This window comes from Nyctereutes procyonoides, unplaced genomic scaffold (assembly GCF_905146905.1).
Source record: "Nyctereutes procyonoides isolate TBG_1078 unplaced genomic scaffold, NYPRO_anot_genome, whole genome shotgun sequence".
Classification (NCBI taxonomy): Eukaryota; Metazoa; Chordata; class Mammalia; order Carnivora; family Canidae; genus Nyctereutes; species Nyctereutes procyonoides.
Genome location: NW_026575140.1, coordinates 48720314 through 48739025, shown reverse-complemented (window position 1 = coordinate 48739025; position 18712 = coordinate 48720314). Strand labels below are relative to the sequence as shown.

The following is an 18712-nucleotide window of genomic DNA, read 5'->3' as shown; positions in this document are numbered from 1 at the left end:
TCCAATTTCATGCTTTTCTACACAAACAAATCCTCTCGCCCCACTCTTTTCCCACTGACCTGCACACAGTGCCACCTCCACCATTAGTCAAGGCTACACAGATTCATTCCTGGGCTCTCCCTTCTGATCCACTGACCCGTTTCTGGCCCTTTGCTTTCTGGATTATCCTCACAGATATGATTACAATAATAAAAACTGCTTTCTGATACCTGATACCTTGGTCTTGTTCCTCGAGAATACTATGGCTATTTACAGCCTTTTGCTTTTCCATATTCATCTTAAAATCATCTTGTCAAGTAAAAAAAAAGAAAAGAAAAAGAAAGAAATTAAAACCTTGCTGGGGTTTTGGTCAGAATTGCACTAAATCTCAGATCAATTTGAAGAAAGAGCTGTTATCACTATTAACAGCAAAGTCTCCAAAAAACAAAAACAAAAAAAAACAAAATCAGAGGACATTCACTTAGGTCCTTCTTTAAGTGAATGATTTGAAATGAAAGATTTAAGTGAAAATTTAAGTCAAAGATTTAAGTGAGAGATTAAAGTGAAAGAAAAAGAAATTAGAGAAAATTTAAGTGAGGATTTAAGTGGAAGACTTCAGTGAAAATATTTTTTATTTTCCCCTTTATTTCCACAAGGGATTCTTTCATACACCTCCTATAAAATCTATTCCTAGGGACTGGTATATTTTTAAAATTTCATTTTTATTAATTTATTATATGCAGAAAAAAATGTAATTTTGTACACTGATTCTTGCAACCTGCAATCTTATTAAACTGTCAATTCTAATCATTAAAATTCATGCAAGAAAAAAAATTAAAAAAATAAAATTCATGCAAGTTATTTATTCTTAGAATTCTTTTTTTTTAAGATTTATTTATTTACTTATGATAGATTGAGAGAGAGAGAGAGAGAGAGAGGCAGGCAGAGACACAAGAGGAGAGAGAAGCAGGCTCCATGCCAGGAGTCCGACGTGGGACTCGATCCTGGGACTCCAGGATCGCGCCCTGGGCCAAAGGCAGGCGCCAAACCGCTGAGCCACCCAGGGATCCCCTATTCTTAGAACTCTAATACCTCTTAATTCTAAGAGAGTTATCTGAGGAGAGTTTTTGGATATTCTACATATCTGACCTTATCATCTGCAAATGATGATGGCCTAATTTTTCCCAGTTCTTATATTTTTTCTCTCCTTTTTCCTATCTCATCATCCTGGCTGGGACCACCAGTCCCAACATAAAGCATGAGTGTGCACAGTCAGTGAGTCTTGTCTTGCTCTTCAGTATCCGTTTTCTTTTTTTTTTATCCTTTCATTATTTATTTTTTAATAATAAATTTATTTTTTATTGGTGTTCAATTTGTCAACATACAGAATAACACCCAGTGCTCATCCCGTCAAGTGCCCCCCCTCAGTGCCCGTCACCCAGTCACCCCCACCCCCCGCCCTCCTCCCCTTCCACCACCCCTAGTTCATTTCCCAGAGTTAGGAGTCTTCATGTTCTGTCTCCCTTTCTGATATTTCCTACCCATTTCTTCTCCCTTCCCTTCTATTCCCTTTCACTATTATTTATATTCCCCAAATGAAGCTTTTGCACAGCAAAGGATACAGTCAACAAAACTAAAAGACAACCTACAGAATTGGAGGAGATATTTACAAATGACATATCAGATAAAGGGCTAGTTTCCAAGATCTATAAAGAACTTATTAAACTCAACACCAAAGAAACAAACAATCCAATCATGAAATGGGCAAAAGACATGAACAGAAATCTCACAGAGGAAGACACAGACATGGCCAACACGCACATGAGAAAATGCTCTGCATTACTACTTGCCATCAGGGAAATACAAATCAAAACCACAATGAGATACCACCTCACACCAGTGAGAACGAAGAAAATTAACAAAGCAGGAAACCACAAATGTTGGAGAGGATGCAGAGAAAAGGGAACCCTCTTACACTGTTGGTGGGAATGTGAAATGGTGCAGCCACTCTGGAAAACTGTGTGGAGGTTCCTCAAAGAGTTAAAAATAGACCTGCCCTATGACCCAGCAATTGCACTGTTGGGGATTTACCCTAAAGATACAGATGCAATAAAATGTCGGGACACCTGCACCCCGATGTTTATAGCAGCAATGTCCACAATAGCCAAACTGTGGAAGGAGCCTCAGTGACCATTGAAAGATGAATGGATAAAGAAGATGTGGTTTATATACAATGGAATATTCCTCAGCCATTAGAAATGACAAATACCCACCATTTGCTTCAACGTGGATGGAACTGGAGGGTATTATTCTCAGTATCTATTTTCCATGCTTTATATTAAGATGGTAGCACTGCGGGAGGGAGGGAGGGGCATCTGGATGGCTCAGTGGTTGAGCGTCTGCCTTTGGCTCAGGGTGTGATCCTGGGGTTCTGGGATCGAGTCCCACATCGGGCTCCCTGTAGGGCACCTCCTTCTCCCTCTGCCTGTGTCTCTGCCTCTCTCTGGGTCTCTCATGAATAAATAAAATCTTAAAAAACAAAACAGTACCATTTACCACTTACAGGCGTTCTTCCTTTATTAGATCATGGAAACTCATCATTCCAAGAGTGCTAAGATGTTTGCAGTAAACAGCTGATGAATTTTATCAACTGGTTTCTGTCTCTATGATGATGACAGCATGATTTTATTCTTTTGGTCTGCCACATGGTACATGAATACATCTTCTGAGGATTTGTTCCTTGCAAACAAGGTTTCTCATGATGTACTATATCATTTTCATATTTTTTATTATGGATTTCTACTTGTTTCTTTGCTCTCTGCGTCTATATTCGTAATGGGGTGTCCTGACAGGTCTGTTCTCACACTGCACGTCCTGTCTGGTTTTGGTGTTAAGGTTATGCTGGTCTCATAAAACGGGCAGGGACACTCCTAATTTTCCTACCCTCTTAAGGAGTTTGTATAAAGGTGGAATTATTTCTTGAGTGGTGTAAGAATTTGCTGGTAAAGCCCTCTGGGTGGGTCGTGGGGGTGGGAAGGATTTTTAAGCCCAGACTCAATGGCTTTAATGATTACAGCACTATCCCTTTTTTGGGGTTTCTATTGTTCTTGGTCAGCTTTGCTGAGTTTTTTTTTTTTTTTTATTTAAAGATTTTATTTATTTATCCATGAGAGACACACAGAGATTGAGAGAGAGAGGCAGAGACACAGGCAGAGGGAGAAGCAGGCTCCATGCACCGGGAGCCCGACGTGGGATTCGATCCCGGGTCTCCAGGATCGCGCCCCGGGCCAAAGGCAGGCGCCAAACCACTGCGCCACCCAGGGATCCCTGCTGAGTTCTCTTTAACAAATTTTTAAAAAATATTTTATTTACATGAGAGAGAGAGAAAACAAGTGGTGGGGGAGCAAAGAAGAAGCAGGTCCCTCAGTGAGGAGGGAGCCTAATGTGGGGGGCTCAAGCCCAAGACCCTGAGATGATGACCTGACCCGAAGACAGACACTTAACTGACTAAGCCACCCAGGCATCCTCTCTTTTTTAAAATTAATCATGCCAGGGATTTCTCTGTTGTATTTATTATTCTTTTCAATTACCAATATCTTTCTTTGCAGATATTACAGCGGGTCTGTGTTCCGAGGCACGAATTTCTGTTCCTATCCATATTTCATTTCTTCCACCTTACTTGGGTGGCACACATTTTAGAATGCTGCTAATGTAAACGCTGAAAGCAGTCAATTCCCCTCACACTGTTGTTTCAGTTGCCCCACGAATTCTGAAATAAAAATATTTACCTTATTGTTTTTGGTTCTCAATGTTTCTGTGTTGTGTTATAATTTCTTCTCTGACCCAAAATTTCAGCAGTGTCTTTCAAGTGTTAAATGTATGGAGTTTTTCTAGTTTTCTTTTTGTTGTTGAGGATACTGTGGTCAGAAAATGTGTTCTGGCCATTGCCAACTTCCAGAAATGTGTTGAGGCTGGCCTTTATGCCCAGCACACAATCAAGGTTTTGTCAGTACTGGAAACGTGTGCTCCCATCACTGGAAACAAATCCACTACCTCATGAACCATGCTGCTCAAATTGTTACATTCTCACTACTCTTGGTAAAATAATATATACACATACTAGTCTCCACATCTTTGTTGCTGGCACAGAATTCCTGAAACCCTTGTCATTTTTTTTTAAAGATTTTATTTATTTATTCGAGAGAGAGAGAGAGAGAGAGAGAGAGAGAGAGAGGCAGAGACACAGGCAGAGGGAGAAACAGGCTCTATGCCGGGAGCCTGACGCGGGACTCAATCCCGGGACTCCAGGATTGCGCCCTGGGCCAAAGGCAGGCACCAAACCGCCAGGCCACCCAGGGACTCCCCTCTTGTCATTTTTTAAGGGACCAGGCACTACAAGCATCTCTTGCTCTACTGAGGTGACCATGAGTGCATTCCTGGCTGGCTCCTGGCTGAAGCTAGAATAACCAGAACCCCCAAGCCTCGATTAGAAGCTGGGAATGTTCTGTTACCTGGAAATGTCATGTTTTACCTTCCTTCTTAAGGAAAAGTTTCAATGAATATAGAATTCTGGAGGGTCATGGTTGTTTCGTTGGTGTTTCAAGACTTAAAATGCATTTTACCATCATTCAAGGTGGACGGTTTTTCTTCCAGTGCCCCAAAGACCTTATCCTACGGTCCTCCAGCACTGGCCATCCTTGCAGAGACGTCAGGTGCCAGTGTGCCTGCCACCCCTTTTCCACAGACCGCCTGGCCCCTGTGGGTTTAAGATGTTCTCTACAGTTGCCAGGTGGGGATTTCTCTTATACCCGGCTTACGATTCACCAGGCATCCTGGATCTGGGAAGCAGCACCTTGCCACGAACCTAAAAACCCTCATTCTCTTTTCAAACATAAACTCTTCTGGAACTCTAAAGAGTTGGGTGTTAGGACATCCTCATTCTGACCTCTGTGCTTCCCATCCACGATGACCTGCCCACTGTTCCCCAGACAAACACCAAAAGGCACATCCACTGCCCGCCACCTCTGGGTCTTCAAGTCCCTCCATCTTTCCCACTCTTCTTGCCTTCACTAACTCCTCTGGAATCCCTCAGCTTTCTTAGAGGACTCATTTGCCTCTGAGTCTCCCTGGGCTGGGACCTCGGGCAGAGCGTAGGTGTGAGGGTAGCACCAGGGACAATCTGGCTGAGCTCCAAAGCTCAGAGAAGGCAGCAGGAAGGGTGGTGGCTGCCAGTCTCAGAGTAGGCCATGGGGTGCTCCTCAGGCCTCTGGGAAGGCTCACGTCCCGGGGCCCCATTCCCAGGCATGTCCCTCTTAGCAGCCCCAGCAGCTGTGTGCAGGGATGGACATGCAGGTAGGCCGTTCCCTGACTTCCAGAACCTGAACCCTCTGCCAGGCATTCTACAGTGCTGTCTTTATTTCTTCTGGCCCCTGAGATGCTGAGTGGCTCTAGGCCTGTCAAGCCTGTATTAGCTGCCACTTTGACTGTCTTTTCATTTTTGGCTGACAGCGAGTGGGAGTGGCAAAGGATAGGGGAGGACAGTGCTGCTTCTGCTATTTCCCAGACTTGTCACTGCAACCACAGTAATGCTGTGAGCTTAACAAGGGCCAAGGCAGACTTTGACTTGCAAGGTTCATTCCCACCATCCCTTGGATACGTAAGCCTGTCAACTTCTGTGAGGACTTGGGACTTCTGCTGCTGCTGCCACAAACCTACAGCCCTCTAGAGGCCTCCAGAAGCTGCTCTGGCCTTTCCCTACTGGTCCTCTCAGAATTGCACACAGAGACACCTCTGCACTGCTCTCCTCAGGCCCATCACTGTCAGATGCGACAAGAGGCCTCGTAGGACACTGGTCCCGGCTGGAATGACACAGTGCCCCCGACATAGCACCTCAGGGAGCCTTAGTTCTGCATCTGGACTAGAGTGAATGACCTGGTAGAATCTATGTCCACGAGAGAGCAGGATGGCAAGGCTGAAGAGATGAGTCAAGTGCTCAGAACTGCCCGGGATGTAGTGGAGGAGACGTGGGTTCAAGGAAGACCTGGGCCCTAGTGCCAGGCTGCTTCCGGCTCCATGTGAGCACAGGGGTGCTGACACACCCGCAGTCTCCCCTTGCTCACAGCAACCATGAGCACTGAACAAGCTCGTGTCCCAAGAAGCCTGCCACCCAGCCAACATCCTCCTCGCCCACCTGTGCTAGGACATGGACTGTGGGTCTCACATGCATTCCCTGTGCAGATCTGACCACCCCGGAGGACACTATGTGAGAGCGGCTGTCCTTCCCTCTTCTCGCCCCCATCAGGGGACGCCCTGGTCGCTCTCTAGCACCCTCCCTGCTTCTCCTGAAAGACACCCTGACTTTCCTTGGGAGAATTACCCCTAGCTATTCCCAGCCCCAGTCGATCTAACCTTGCTCTGGCAACAAGAGAGGATTTCCACCAGCTAGCAGCAACCTGCAAAGTCCCCCACTCCCAAATCCCCGGATGGTAGAGGGCTACAGAGAAATCCTCCCCATCTCTTGGGCTGTGGACTGGGAACACGAGGTAGCTCCCAAGGCAGCAGAACCTGGGGCTTCTGAGACCAGAGAGGAGATGGGAAGGGTCCAGCAGGTGGGGCAGCACAGAGGGTCTGGGTCCTGGTGACAACCCCTGAGCCATGGCATTAAACCAGCCTGAAGACAGAGCTACTGTCTCTACTGAAGCTGCCTGCAAGGTAGCTTCCTGAATAGACTACCTCCCCAAGTGGTGGTGTGTGTGGAAGGGTGGGGGGTGTGTGCTGAGAAGGGCATGATCCCCACCCTGCAGTCTCTACCTATCATCTCATCCCACAGCCACCCAGCCCAAGCCCAGCCCAAGCCCCTCACAAAGCACCTCCCCCTTGCTCTCACTCCTGTGAGAATCTGTCTCCCCAGCCAGAGTAAATGTGCACAGAATGGGAGCCGGGTCTGCTTGGCCCATGCTGCTCCAGTTCCCTGAGCTCAGAACTGAGCCTCACATGCAAAAGACACTCAACAACTAAGTGGGCACTGAAAGGAAAGCAATGAAGGAACCACAGAACCCTGGGCTGGAAGAGACTTTGCGGTTTCTGTGCTCTAACTCCCACCAGTGAGGCATCTTTGAACACTGCTGTTCAGTAACCACTTCGGATGACTCTGGGTAAATGTCTAATTCAGGTGTTAGAACCATGAACAGCCAAGAGCTGCTCCCAATCTCTGACACTCCACACAGGGTTTTCAAACACCTTAGATTTGGCAGGGCTTCATTCACCATGCAGTTCAGGGGCCACCGGAGAAGTGGTTTTCAACTGTGCTTGTCCTTATGAATTTCTGGAAGGATGTCAGTAAAATACAGTATCTCCTCCCTTCACATACACAAACTCTGGGGAGGGCCTGGGCATTTGTATTCTTAGAAGCTCCCCAAGTGAATTAGAATGGGCAGCCAGGATGTGCAAGAGCCACTGAGCTCCTGGAGCACTCAGGTGCCTGGCCAAGCCTTCTCAGAAGTGGGAGTCCACCATTAGAGGGCCAGCTCAGACATATAGGTGGGGACAAGCCCTTGTCTCCCAGAGAGGTGGTCCTTAGAGTCACTTCGCTCTATCTGAGCAACAATTGTTTAGCACTCACCAGGCCCAGGTCCAGGTTCTGCTTCTGAGAGAGAAACAAGAATACATCTAACGCAATCAGCATGGGGGTCAGAGGCAGCTGGTGACCCTGGGATGGGGTGAGGCAGTCCTGTGGACAGGGGGACTGTGTCTATCCAAGTACAACATCTGAACCATGTGTTCAGAATACACAAGAGTTTACCATGCAGACCACAGGACACAATGCAAAAAAGAAGGATCGGGCATTCACAGGAACCCCAGCGAGCCCCTCAGCACCCCAGACCTGCTATGCATGTGAAAAAACAGGCTTTGCTCCTCCATCCAGACCCTATCTCAGACAACAAGGGTCTAAACATACTAGCTGTCCCCGCAAACCGATAAATGTGTATCAGTAAGAGTCAAAACAAAGGCCTGCCATCTTTCTGGAAGAGCTCTTTCTACACAAACACTGTGACATAATGAAGCTGTAAACACTGCACATATTTTAGTGCGTTCTCCATGAGCTGCCACCATGCAGAGCCCCCGTCATGCTGGGCTCTTAGGTAAGGCTTCCACCCTAATTCTGTGCGAGAGCCTCTTCTGACACCTCCAGTTATTTCCCACTTGCCTTGCTTCCCTTTTAGAATATGCTGAAATAACAAAACCCATGCATGGCCAAGACCTGTAAAAACTAGCATGCCTAACACTGACATCAACACCCTCTGGCCCGGAAAGAACACCCTGCCCCGGTGCTGCCATGCTTACACACACAGCACAGTCACAGCTCAGAGAGTTCTGGATGTGGAATGAAAGATGTCCCTGGCTCAAATCCTGGCCAATCACCCAGACAGCCACGGATAAGCAGCTCAGCCTCAGTGAGCTCCATTGGGTTTCCAGTCCACAAGTAGCAGCTGGGGACCTATGTGCATTCAGGACACCGTGTGGACACTTTTTGCTCCGCTGTGGGTCAGGAGTCACAGCAGGCCACGTACTGTGACACCTCACTCCCCTCAAACCTGCCTGGGGGACGGACGCATAATGCGCCCTCTGCTTTCCCATGGGTGCCGACTGCCCACAGAAGCTAGCCTGTGGGAAAGCGGGCAGCAGCAGAGCTGACACGACAGACCCCCCAGTAAACGCCCCCCAGTGACAGCACGGCCGCTGGGGCCCAGCACATCTTCTTCCTCCATGAATGGACAGTAGCTTTGCTGCAAGGCTCCTCTGTGCTCTGTCCTTCCACGTCCTCGACATGGCCCAGGCCACGACACAAACCAATAAATAAATGCTCGTTGAAAGCACAAGTGAATGAGAGCAAAGGATGGAACCCAGGGCAGAAAGATCAAGCAGCTTCCGGCCTCCTCCTCTGTGGGCCCATTCATGGGGAGCACGTGTCCCTGGGCCCCTCACCCGCCAGCCTGGCTCCTCTGAAGGCTCACATATGAATATTCATGTGCACAGGGGGGCAGTCACATTGTGGGGTCACAGAACTGAGTGGCGAGGGTCACCCAGAAACCAGTAGTACCACCTGCTGCCACTGGGCCAGAAGACAGCCTCTGTCCTGGTCCGGGCAGCGAGCGGGCCTGAGTCAGCCAAGGCCTTCTGAATCACCAGGCTGTGGGCCCTTCTCGTACCAGGTGGCTGCTTTGTGTGCCTGGAACAGAGGAGGAAGTGCCCTGCTGACCTGGCGGGCTCCGACTGCCCTCCTCTCAGCCCTCGGCAACTTCCTCCCAAGGCCCCCTTGGCCAAGCGGCCCCTGGCACTGCTTGGAAAGAACTGGAGATGGCAGGGCTTGCTACAAACGGTGACTTTCAAAACAGTGTTCCTTTCATCCGGAGGGCACAACTATCAGTGCTTGGGCAGAGACTCTCTAAATCCTTCAAATTTAAGAACGTGTTTCCAGGCAATGGGGTGACTCAGAAAACACACACTAGTGGGTTTTACTAGAAACTAGTTGGTAAGTCTGACACCACATCTTGCTCTGGAGCAGTCTCAGAAGATGAAAGCAAGGGGGCTGCTGCCATTCTCCAGCATGCTCAGGAGCGTCTGAGGCCATCTCCTGCAGTTATTGAAAAGCGGAGCACTAGGACTGCAGACCTACCTCCAGGGACAGCCCTGTGCTGTCCCACTGGAGCCACACTGTTCAGAGTTTCTAATGATACCTGCAAATGCTCATCACATACTGCAAACAGAAATACCTCTACATATTATAAGACTGTATAAGATGACCTCAACTGTGTAAAAACATAAAAGCCCAGAAAAAACAGGAAGCAATAAGCTAACATGTTAACACTGGTTCCCTCTCAATGCTAGAACTGGAGGCGACTTTTCCAGGACATGCCCACAGAAGCCTTCCACAGCAGTCCACGATGGCCTGACAATTCCAGGATTAGGAGCAGTAGTAAGTACTGAACTGACCCCTATTTTGCTGTGTGATCCCAGAGGAGTGAATGGCCTCTCTGGGCTTTGGTGGCCCATTTTCTCCCTAGGCCACTGGTTAAAATGCCAATTGCATCAGAACCAAGGACAGGGGCCTGGGTTGGACCAAAGCAAGAGATGGCAAATTAGCGATCCACGAACCACACTGGCTACCTGTAGATATATTCAATCAGCCCCAACCATGTTCTCAATTTTTAAAATCCACTGACTTAAAAACAGATTTCAAAAATTTAGGTTTCAATTTTCTTTAAAAAACTAGATTCACAGCAGCCAAAAAGTGAAAACAACCCAAAGGGTCCATCAACTGCTAAACAAACTGTGGTATATCTATAAAATGAAGTATTATTCAGCCAAAAAAAAAAGGGGGGGGGGAACAAAGTAGGGGCACATGCTACTACATGGATGAACTTTGAAAACATTATGCTAAGTGAAGGAAAGCAGTCACAAAGGCCACATAATGTCTGATTTCATTCCACAGGTGAAATATCCAGAATAGGCAGATCCAGAGACAGAATGTAGTAGCAGGCTGGTGGTGGCCAGGGCTGGAGGCAGAGGTTAAGAGGTGTGACTGCTTAATGGGAACAGGGTTTCTTTCTGGGATGATGGAAATGTCCTGGAATTAGTAGTGATGCTTGCACACACTGTGAATGGCTAAGAACTACTGAACTGTCCACTTTAAAATGATTAAGGTGGTGAATTATCTTGGTTCAACAATACTAGAAGAGCAGACCCATGGAGGCAGCATTCCCACGTGATGGTCAGCTGCCACTGGGCCCCAGATGCCTCTCCTCGGCTATGTCCCCAGCCTCTGACTGGCTCCCAGTCCCTGCTCTGTGCAGGTGTGGGAGATCCCTAAGTGCTGGAGGTGGTCCTGCTTCACCCACCAGGAGACTCCCTAGCATCCTATGAGGTCAAGTCTCTGGATTAATCAAGACACCCAGCTCAGACGGACACCTGGGGGGCTCAGTCAGTGAAGTATCTGCCTTCAGCTCAGGTCATGATCCCAGGGTCCTGGGATCCAGCCCACATAGGGTTCCCTGCTCAACTGAGTTCCCTGCTCAGCAGAGAGTCTGCTTTTCTGTGTGTGTGTGTGTGGTGTGTCCCACCCCCACCTGTGCACTCTCTCTTTCTCAAACGAATAAATAAAATCTTCAAAAAAAAAAAAAAAAAAAGAGAGAGAAGACAAAAGACACTCAACTCTGAAGCACACTACTGTCTACCAGCCAAAGGCAGGCAGGAGCAACCTGGTTCACTGAAAAGTCATAAATTCCCTCTCCTGACCAGGTAATACATACCCGTAGTACATTAAGTCAAACAATGAAAATTTGTCTCCCTTCCACCCCCAGACCCCACCCTAACCACCTCCCATCAGCCACTGATTCAGCATAATTCAATCTTCTTAAACTAACCTGACTCCTAGGGTGACTGCTTTCTTTCCTGGGTACTAGAAAAATGTCCTGTCTGCTTAACGACCCATTACACAACTTTTAAAAGGGTGTTAAAAGGGTGTTCCTGAAGAACATCCTACCCACAACTCAAGGTGGCCATCATGTTACAGAGGAATTATTTTTCAGACTTAAAACTAAAGTTAAAGGAGCACCTGGGTGGCTCAGTAGTTGAGCGTTTGCTTTGGCTCAGGTTGTGATCCTGGGGTCTTGGAATTGAGTCCCTCATCGGGCTCCCCACAGGGAGCCTACTTCTCCCTCTGCCTGTGTCTCTGTTTCTCTCTGTCTCTCATGAATAAATAAATAAAATCTTTAAAAACAATAACAACAACAAAACAACTGAAATCAAAGCCACTGTCTGGAAGGAGCCTGAGTAGAGCATTTCCCGAAGAATTGCCTTTGCTACCCATCCTGTACGCTCAGCATGACTTTAGCCTACAAGCTCCCTGGGGCCACAGCACACAGGCACGGACTATGTGAACCGCCAAGCCCCTGGCCACTGTTCTACTACTAGCATTTAGTGAGCGAGACCTGTAGGCCATTTGGCCTGCAGTTTGCCACAAGGTCCAGAGGACTCCTGCCAAAGGGAGTTTGGGGATCCGCCGAGGTCCCTGAAGCCAACAGCATCACCAAATGTATCTGGGACTGACACGGCCTCTGGACATGGCTGCCAAACCCTGATCCCATGACCCTGCTTCCCGCCCCCCCCCCATGGCCTGTCTCTGCACCCATCAAATCACTGCATGCCCTCAGGCTCCCAAGCCAAGCCTTCTGCTGGGAACACCCTTTCCTCTTCTTGGCCTGGTCACCTGCTCTTCCTTATTACAGATTCCTCCAAGATGCCTGCCTCATGCCCACCAGCCACCTGAACTAAACCCCATCCCAGGATGCTGGTATTCCCATCTTGCCCACACCTGCCCAAGACCTTGAAGGCAAGACCATTACCTGTTTGTGTCTGGGTCCCTGGATAGCAGGACAGAGCCTGGCATTTGGTACGCTTCAGCAAACATCCAGGGAACCAAACTGAATACAAAAGATGGTTCCAGTTTGGGGAAACAGACCCCCGCAAAGAGATTCAGGCAAGTTGCCACAATAGGAATTACAAGTTCCTAGACAGATCAAAGTGGCTGACAGGGCTCAAAGCACCCAGAGGGGGCAGGCTGGGGTGGAAGCCATCACAGAGCCTGCAGGCCAAGCCCTGTGTCCAGCGATCAGAAAACCCCCTATGCCCAAGATTTCTACCCAGAGTAAACAGATTGTGCCACACTCATGTTTCAAATCTCCTGCACAGATCCTCTTATATTGGCATTAAACAGAACTTTAAAACACTGACTTAACCTAGTAAATAGACTATTGCTTTAAGCCACAAGTAAGAAAAATTACAGCAAATGTATCCTCCTTTCATTAGCAAATCATAGTAAGCACATCCTAATTTCCGGCTATATATCATAGCAACCTGACTTAGAGGTTTCATGCTGTGTATTACAGTTTCTTAACCTGGGGTGCCGGGGGCAATTCTGAGGCCCAGAGACTTGACACATGTCCCCATGTGGGAAGAAGAGAGGAAGTCAGCTTTCCCTCTACCAAAGCAGAAAACCATTCAAAACAGAACGAGAGCCCTGTACCCCAGTTCTCCAGAGGACCTGACTGGACAGGACAGCTGGGGACGGGAGAAGCCTGGACACCCACCACCAAGGACCTGCCCCACTCCCACATCCACCAGGTGAGAGAGAGCAGGAAGCTGGGCCCTATGGCCCTTCATACATCTACCAGGCAGGCACAGGAGAAAAATGAGGTGGGTATTTACCAAATGGTGGCCACGGGTCTGAAGTGCTGGCTGGGGCCACCGGCCCGCCCCAGGGGTTTGTCTGGTTAGCTGAGGCTGATCGGCCCCAGGGCTCTGCTTTCTGGGCAGCAGGGCCGGAGCTGGGGAGGGCGTCCATTAAGTCCAACAGAGTGGTCTGCTGTGGGTGGGAACCATGCTTTTGAGACAAAAAAGAAGAGAACAGGTTTTACTTTGCTACAGTTACAGCAAATATCCATGCATTAGCCAAATACTGTACATGCCTCTTAGGAAAAGAAGCCCTGAGGGTGGGGTGGGGAGGAAACGGAGCTGCCCCATCTCCTGCCCCACCCGGCCTACCACCCCAAACAAACACTTCCCACTTCAGCCCAGGTTCCACCCACACCGAACTATGTGGGCCTGGTGCCCCACCTGCTTTCAAACAGCCCTCAGGGCTTTCCAGGATAACACAGGCTTTGGTGAGGCTGAAGCTTCCCTCCAGAATGCTGTCCCCACCCACCGAAGTTGGCAGCCATCAAGGCCCCCTCTCTGGGGACCTGCCCTGCCCTCCTGCTCCTGTGGCCACCAGAGTTGCTGGACACCAGAACACAGGAGACCACCGGACCCCCCAGCCCTGTGACAAGAGGGGGGCCTGTCTTCCGACTGCATGAGCCTGCTGAGAGCGGAACCATGTCCTGGTCACTTCAGGACCCACGCAGGCAGCCTAGCACATAGGAATGATGATGACAGCAGTGAAGACCAGCACTACTGGCCTCACCCCGTGCCAGGAACCTGTTCCCAGGCACCAGCCATTTGGCTTTTGTAACAGTTACCTAGCTGCATGGCTACCACTGTGCTCCCTCACAAGGGAGGAAACTGAGGCCCCATCAACAGAGTCCCCTCTCCAGTGCCCATCTTCTCCCAGGCTGGTCTAGGGAGAGCCTTGGGAATAAGAGCACAGGCACTGTTTTCACTCGTTCTCCCCTCACTCATGCTCATCACGGGCCCAGGAGTACATGAGAAGGCGCTATCCTCTGCGGGTGAGGCAACGACTGTGGGGCTGGCTTAAGCACAGACCTTCCCAGTGAGGTGCTTACCTCTTTTTTTTTTGGAACCTTAACCGTGTCTCTTCGGCTTTCCTCTAGGGCCATCTGTAGTCGGAGGTCATCCCCCCGCCTGAGGCGTTCTTCCTGCAGAGAACAACGGGACTGTAATAGCATCACTGTGCAGAACAGAGCAACACTGGCCAGGAACAGGACACGCAAAATCGAAGTATGTGTAATTACAAGGGAAGATCAGACAACAACTGGTAAAACACAGTTATTCTTCTATCCTGATGCAAGTGGAGCCAAGAGGGCTTCTCCCCACCACCTACCTTGTATGGCTTCCCTGGTTTGGGGGTCCCAATAGGGAGATGAGGGCATGGGGACTGCCAAGTTGGGGAAAGGGAACACTTATTCTAAAATGCTTTTTTCGGGCAGCCTGGGTGGCTCACCGGTTTAGCACCGCCTTCAGCCCAGGGTGTGGTCCTGGAGACCCGGGATAGAGTCCCACGTCAGGCTCCCTGCGAGCCACCTTCTCCCTCTGCCTGTGTCTCTGCCTCTGTGTGTGTGTGTGTGTGTGTGTCTCATGAACAAATAAATAATCTTAAAAAAAAAATTTTTTAACGCTTTTTTCTTTGGATGCCTGGGTGGCTCAGTGGTTGAGCACCTGCCATTGGCTCAGGTTGTGATCCCAAGGTCCTAGGATGGAGTTCTGCACTGGGCTCCCCATAGGGAGCCTGCTTCTCCCTCTGCCTGTGTCTCTGCCTCTGTGTCTCATGAATAAATAAGATCTTTAAAAATAAAATAAAATGCTTTTTTCTCAAAATGAAAATGGCTTTAGGAGCACCTAGGTGGCTCAGTCAGTTAATCATCTGCCTGTGGCTCAAGTCATGATCCCGGCGTCCTGGGATCGAGCCCCAAGTCTCAGGCTCCCTGCTCAGCAGGGGGTCAGCTTCTCTCTCTACCTCTGTGTGCTCTTGCTCACTCTCTCTCATATAAATAAAATCTTTATTAAAAAATGAAAATAGCTTTATAATTCTAATTATAGAAGCAACATCTCTCCTTATAAAATACAAAAGCCTGACAGACCAGAGAGGTATTAGGAAGAGGGTGAAAAACACCTATCATTGTATGTTTATTTCTAGGACTTCAAACAGAAAGGATTCATTATACAGTTGATCCTCCAACAACACAGGCCTTGTTAAGGGCACTAACCACCCCCCACCCCCATGGTCAAAAATCCACATATAAATTTGGCTCCTCAAAAATCTAACTACTAAGAGCCAACTGTTAACTGGAACAAAAATATATTGCTTACTGCATATTGTTTATTATGCCGTGCTCTTATAATAAAGTAAGCCAGAGAAAAAATGTTAAGAAAATTAGAAAAAGGCAGTATATTTACAGCACTGTATTTATTGAAAAGAATCCACACATAAGTGGAGCCTCACAGCCCCAAAATTTGTGTTGTTCAAGGGTCACCTGTATTTGATTTATATTTATTTAAGGCAAAGTCACCACATGCAGAATACGGGGTTGTCCTAGCTTTTACATAATAATGAAATAGAAATAAGTTCACTGTATTTATTATAAAATATGATAAATCATAGAAATAAGTTATTAACTAAAATGGGCTCCAAGTGTCCATCTGTCCCTGTATTCCTGCACCATCTTTCCAGGCTGTCAGGACAGAGCTAGGCATCCACAGGGAGGCATTTAATGTCTGGGCTTTTCCAACTGTGAACAGAGGGGCTATAGCTGAAGCCGTCCACTACAATTGAGCTTTAGGAGGTTTCCAGTTATTAGTGAACAAATCATGCTGGCACAGCCACCTTTGCCCTTCGGTCAGACTATCCTTAATATCTGTCTCTGCACATCACTTGTAGGCGACAGAGAGCCTCATGCTCCCTGACTCTGTCTACCCTCCCTAACCCAAGGTCAGCAGGGACAGACCTGATCACTGGGACCAGAAGGATGACAGCTTTGAAAGGTCATTTCCAACACACCTTTCCCTCCTTCTCCATGTTAAAGTAATGCATGATTAGAGAAAAACAGGAACTGAAAGAAAATTAAAACTATATACATTTCCATCATCGAAACATAATAAGCACTCTTATTACCTGCCACTTTTCCTCCTAGCCTTGTTTTCAGGCATTCAGATTCTCTTGATCCATCTTACCAAACCTCCTTCCCCAGGGACTAAGCCCAACCTAGGGCCCTCATGCCTTTCACTGAGGGGGGTTGTGGACAGCTGGGCTAATTCATGGAGACCAGGACACTTGGCTGTGTCTACAGAAGTGTTTCTGGGGGGCATTTCTGACTAGTTCATCTTCTGGCAACAGAAGGCTTTCCCAAATGGAACTGTGTAAGACCCCCTCCCTGACTGGGGGCAGTGGGTGGCACGAACAGTTGCAGCAACACAGAGTCACATCTTTTTTTTTTTTTTTTTTTAAATTTTTATTTATTTATGATAGTCACAGAGAGAGAGGCAGAGACACAGGCAGAGGGAGAAGCAGGCTCCATGCACCGGAAGCCCGACGTGGGATTCGATCCCGGGTCTCCAGGATCGCGCCCTGGGCCAAAGGCAGGCGCCAAACCACTGCGCCACCCAGGGATCCCCAGAGTCACATCTTGAAACAGAGGATAGGGCCTGCGTCTGTCACCATCCTCCCTGTGACCCATGCCCCACCTGGCCCCACCTGGCCCCAGCCCCCGAGCAAGCAGTCAGACCTGCCTGGCACCAACCTGCTCAGCTACTTCTCTGCTCATGGCAAGTGCCAGCTGCAGCTGTAGCTCCTCTTCTCCACTAGTCTGGGGCCGGGCCTGCTCCAGCTCAGAGGACACCCTTGGGGAGGTGGCTGTGGGGGAAAGGCAAAGTCACTAAAATGCAAAGCACAGGCTCATGCTCATGGTGACCTGGTCAAACCACACCCAGTCCCCATCTCACACCCATGAGGTATGGCAACAGCCCAACAACATAGGACTGTACAGAAAAGGTCTGCAAATGTTTCTAGGTTAAAATCCAGTTACAGAAAACATGGATTCATGGTGACATAAGCCATACAGCCGGCCACAGCCAAGGAAAAAGGCCTTCAGGAGCAAGCTGAAGGTCTGGCCTCATGAGAATTAGAACCTCAGTCTTCGCTTCAGAGCTGCACTGCTTCAAAGAGAGAAACTAAAATAAATAAATAAACAAACAAACAAATACACACACATATTTATTTTACAAGATGAAAAGTATTGCTCTTGAAAAACTCGATCAAAGAATATCATTCAAACAAGCACAAGGGCATCTGTGGACCAAAGAACTTCACTCAAGACTCCCACAACATTTAAGAATCTTACTTTGTATCCTATGGTGGTAAAGACCATGGAAAATGAAGCCCAAATGTTTCTGCAGCAACCCTGAGAATTTTTGTTTTCTACGTAGAACTGTGCATTGACTTGGAAAAAACACGTTTTTGGGTTTTTGTTGTTGTTGTTGTTTTGCTGTAAAAGCTTAGCTAGTGTAAACACTTGTAAGCAGCTCCTGGAAAGACAGTTTCACTGAAGGGATGAGATGCAAACTCCTAACTGATGTAACAAACCTCCAGGAAAGGTGGCTGTCTTTCTGCATTCATACTTATACCACGCTGGCCCTCCCTATACAAAAAACTCGGGGGCTTACATGGCCATCAGGATGTTCTGTGTATTAGGGAGTGTAGGTGTCTCCAGAAACCAGACATAAAGCTTTGGGAGCATGTGGCCACCTCAGCCTCCACCCCAGGAGAGGGTCCACAGCTTCTTTGAAATTCTCAGAGCTGGGCCCCACTGCCTCAGATGGTTCCACATTCCATCTTCACCCTGGGCCTTGTTCAAGCCATCCCCTCAGCTCATCCAGCAACTCCTTGGTTCTGAGCTCAGCTCCTCTGCCCTGGTCCTCTGGGACTGCCCTCCCCACCCAGGCTGGGTCAGCACCACCACCACTGCCACAGGCCCCCACCCCCACCCCCCGCCAGTAGATCTTGCCAGGCTCCTTGAGGAGAGTCCAAGTGTGTCTTCTCACCATTACAACCATCCTCAAAGTTTGGCAGAGCAGCTGGCAAACACCCACCAGAGAGAGAGAAGCATGGAAGCAGCGCAGATGGGGAGGGACAGACAGACAGACAGATGGAGAATTCAATTTCGTGGCGGATGGGTAGTTGTTTAAGATGCTCTAATTGTGTATCGGTTGTCTTCCTTCTTTCATTATGTCCATTCCAGCAAACCCAACCACCAAGACTCGCCCACCCAAAAGCTGCTTCTGCCTAAAACTCCAATCTCCACTTGCTTCTTAGGATTGCTTCTTTGGGAGAAAATAAAAGGTCAGGAATAATTCCTAAAAAGACAAGGTTTCTAGTTGGCTGGGCTCTGGCCACCATGAACAAAAAACAGGAAAAGAGGACTAGATATAGTCAGAGTCACAGAAT

General features: G+C 48.3%; 1 protein-coding gene across 4 annotated transcripts in view; it reads right to left on the bottom strand.

Annotated features, from left to right (window-relative positions):
• The window catches only part of EPN2 (epsin 2), an 85058-nt gene that overhangs the window by 9610 nt on the left and 56736 nt on the right, over positions 1-18712 (bottom strand). For all 4 annotated transcript variants that reach the window (XM_055305108.1, XM_055305105.1, XM_055305106.1 and 1 more), the window contains 3 exons: positions 17010-17122; positions 14319-14411; positions 13246-13420 (listed from right to left, as the gene is read on the bottom strand). In XM_055305108.1, the coding sequence (XP_055161083.1) occupies positions 13246-13420; positions 14319-14411; positions 17010-17122 (381 nt within the window). The remainder of the gene's footprint in view (positions 1-13245; positions 13421-14318; positions 14412-17009; positions 17123-18712) is intronic.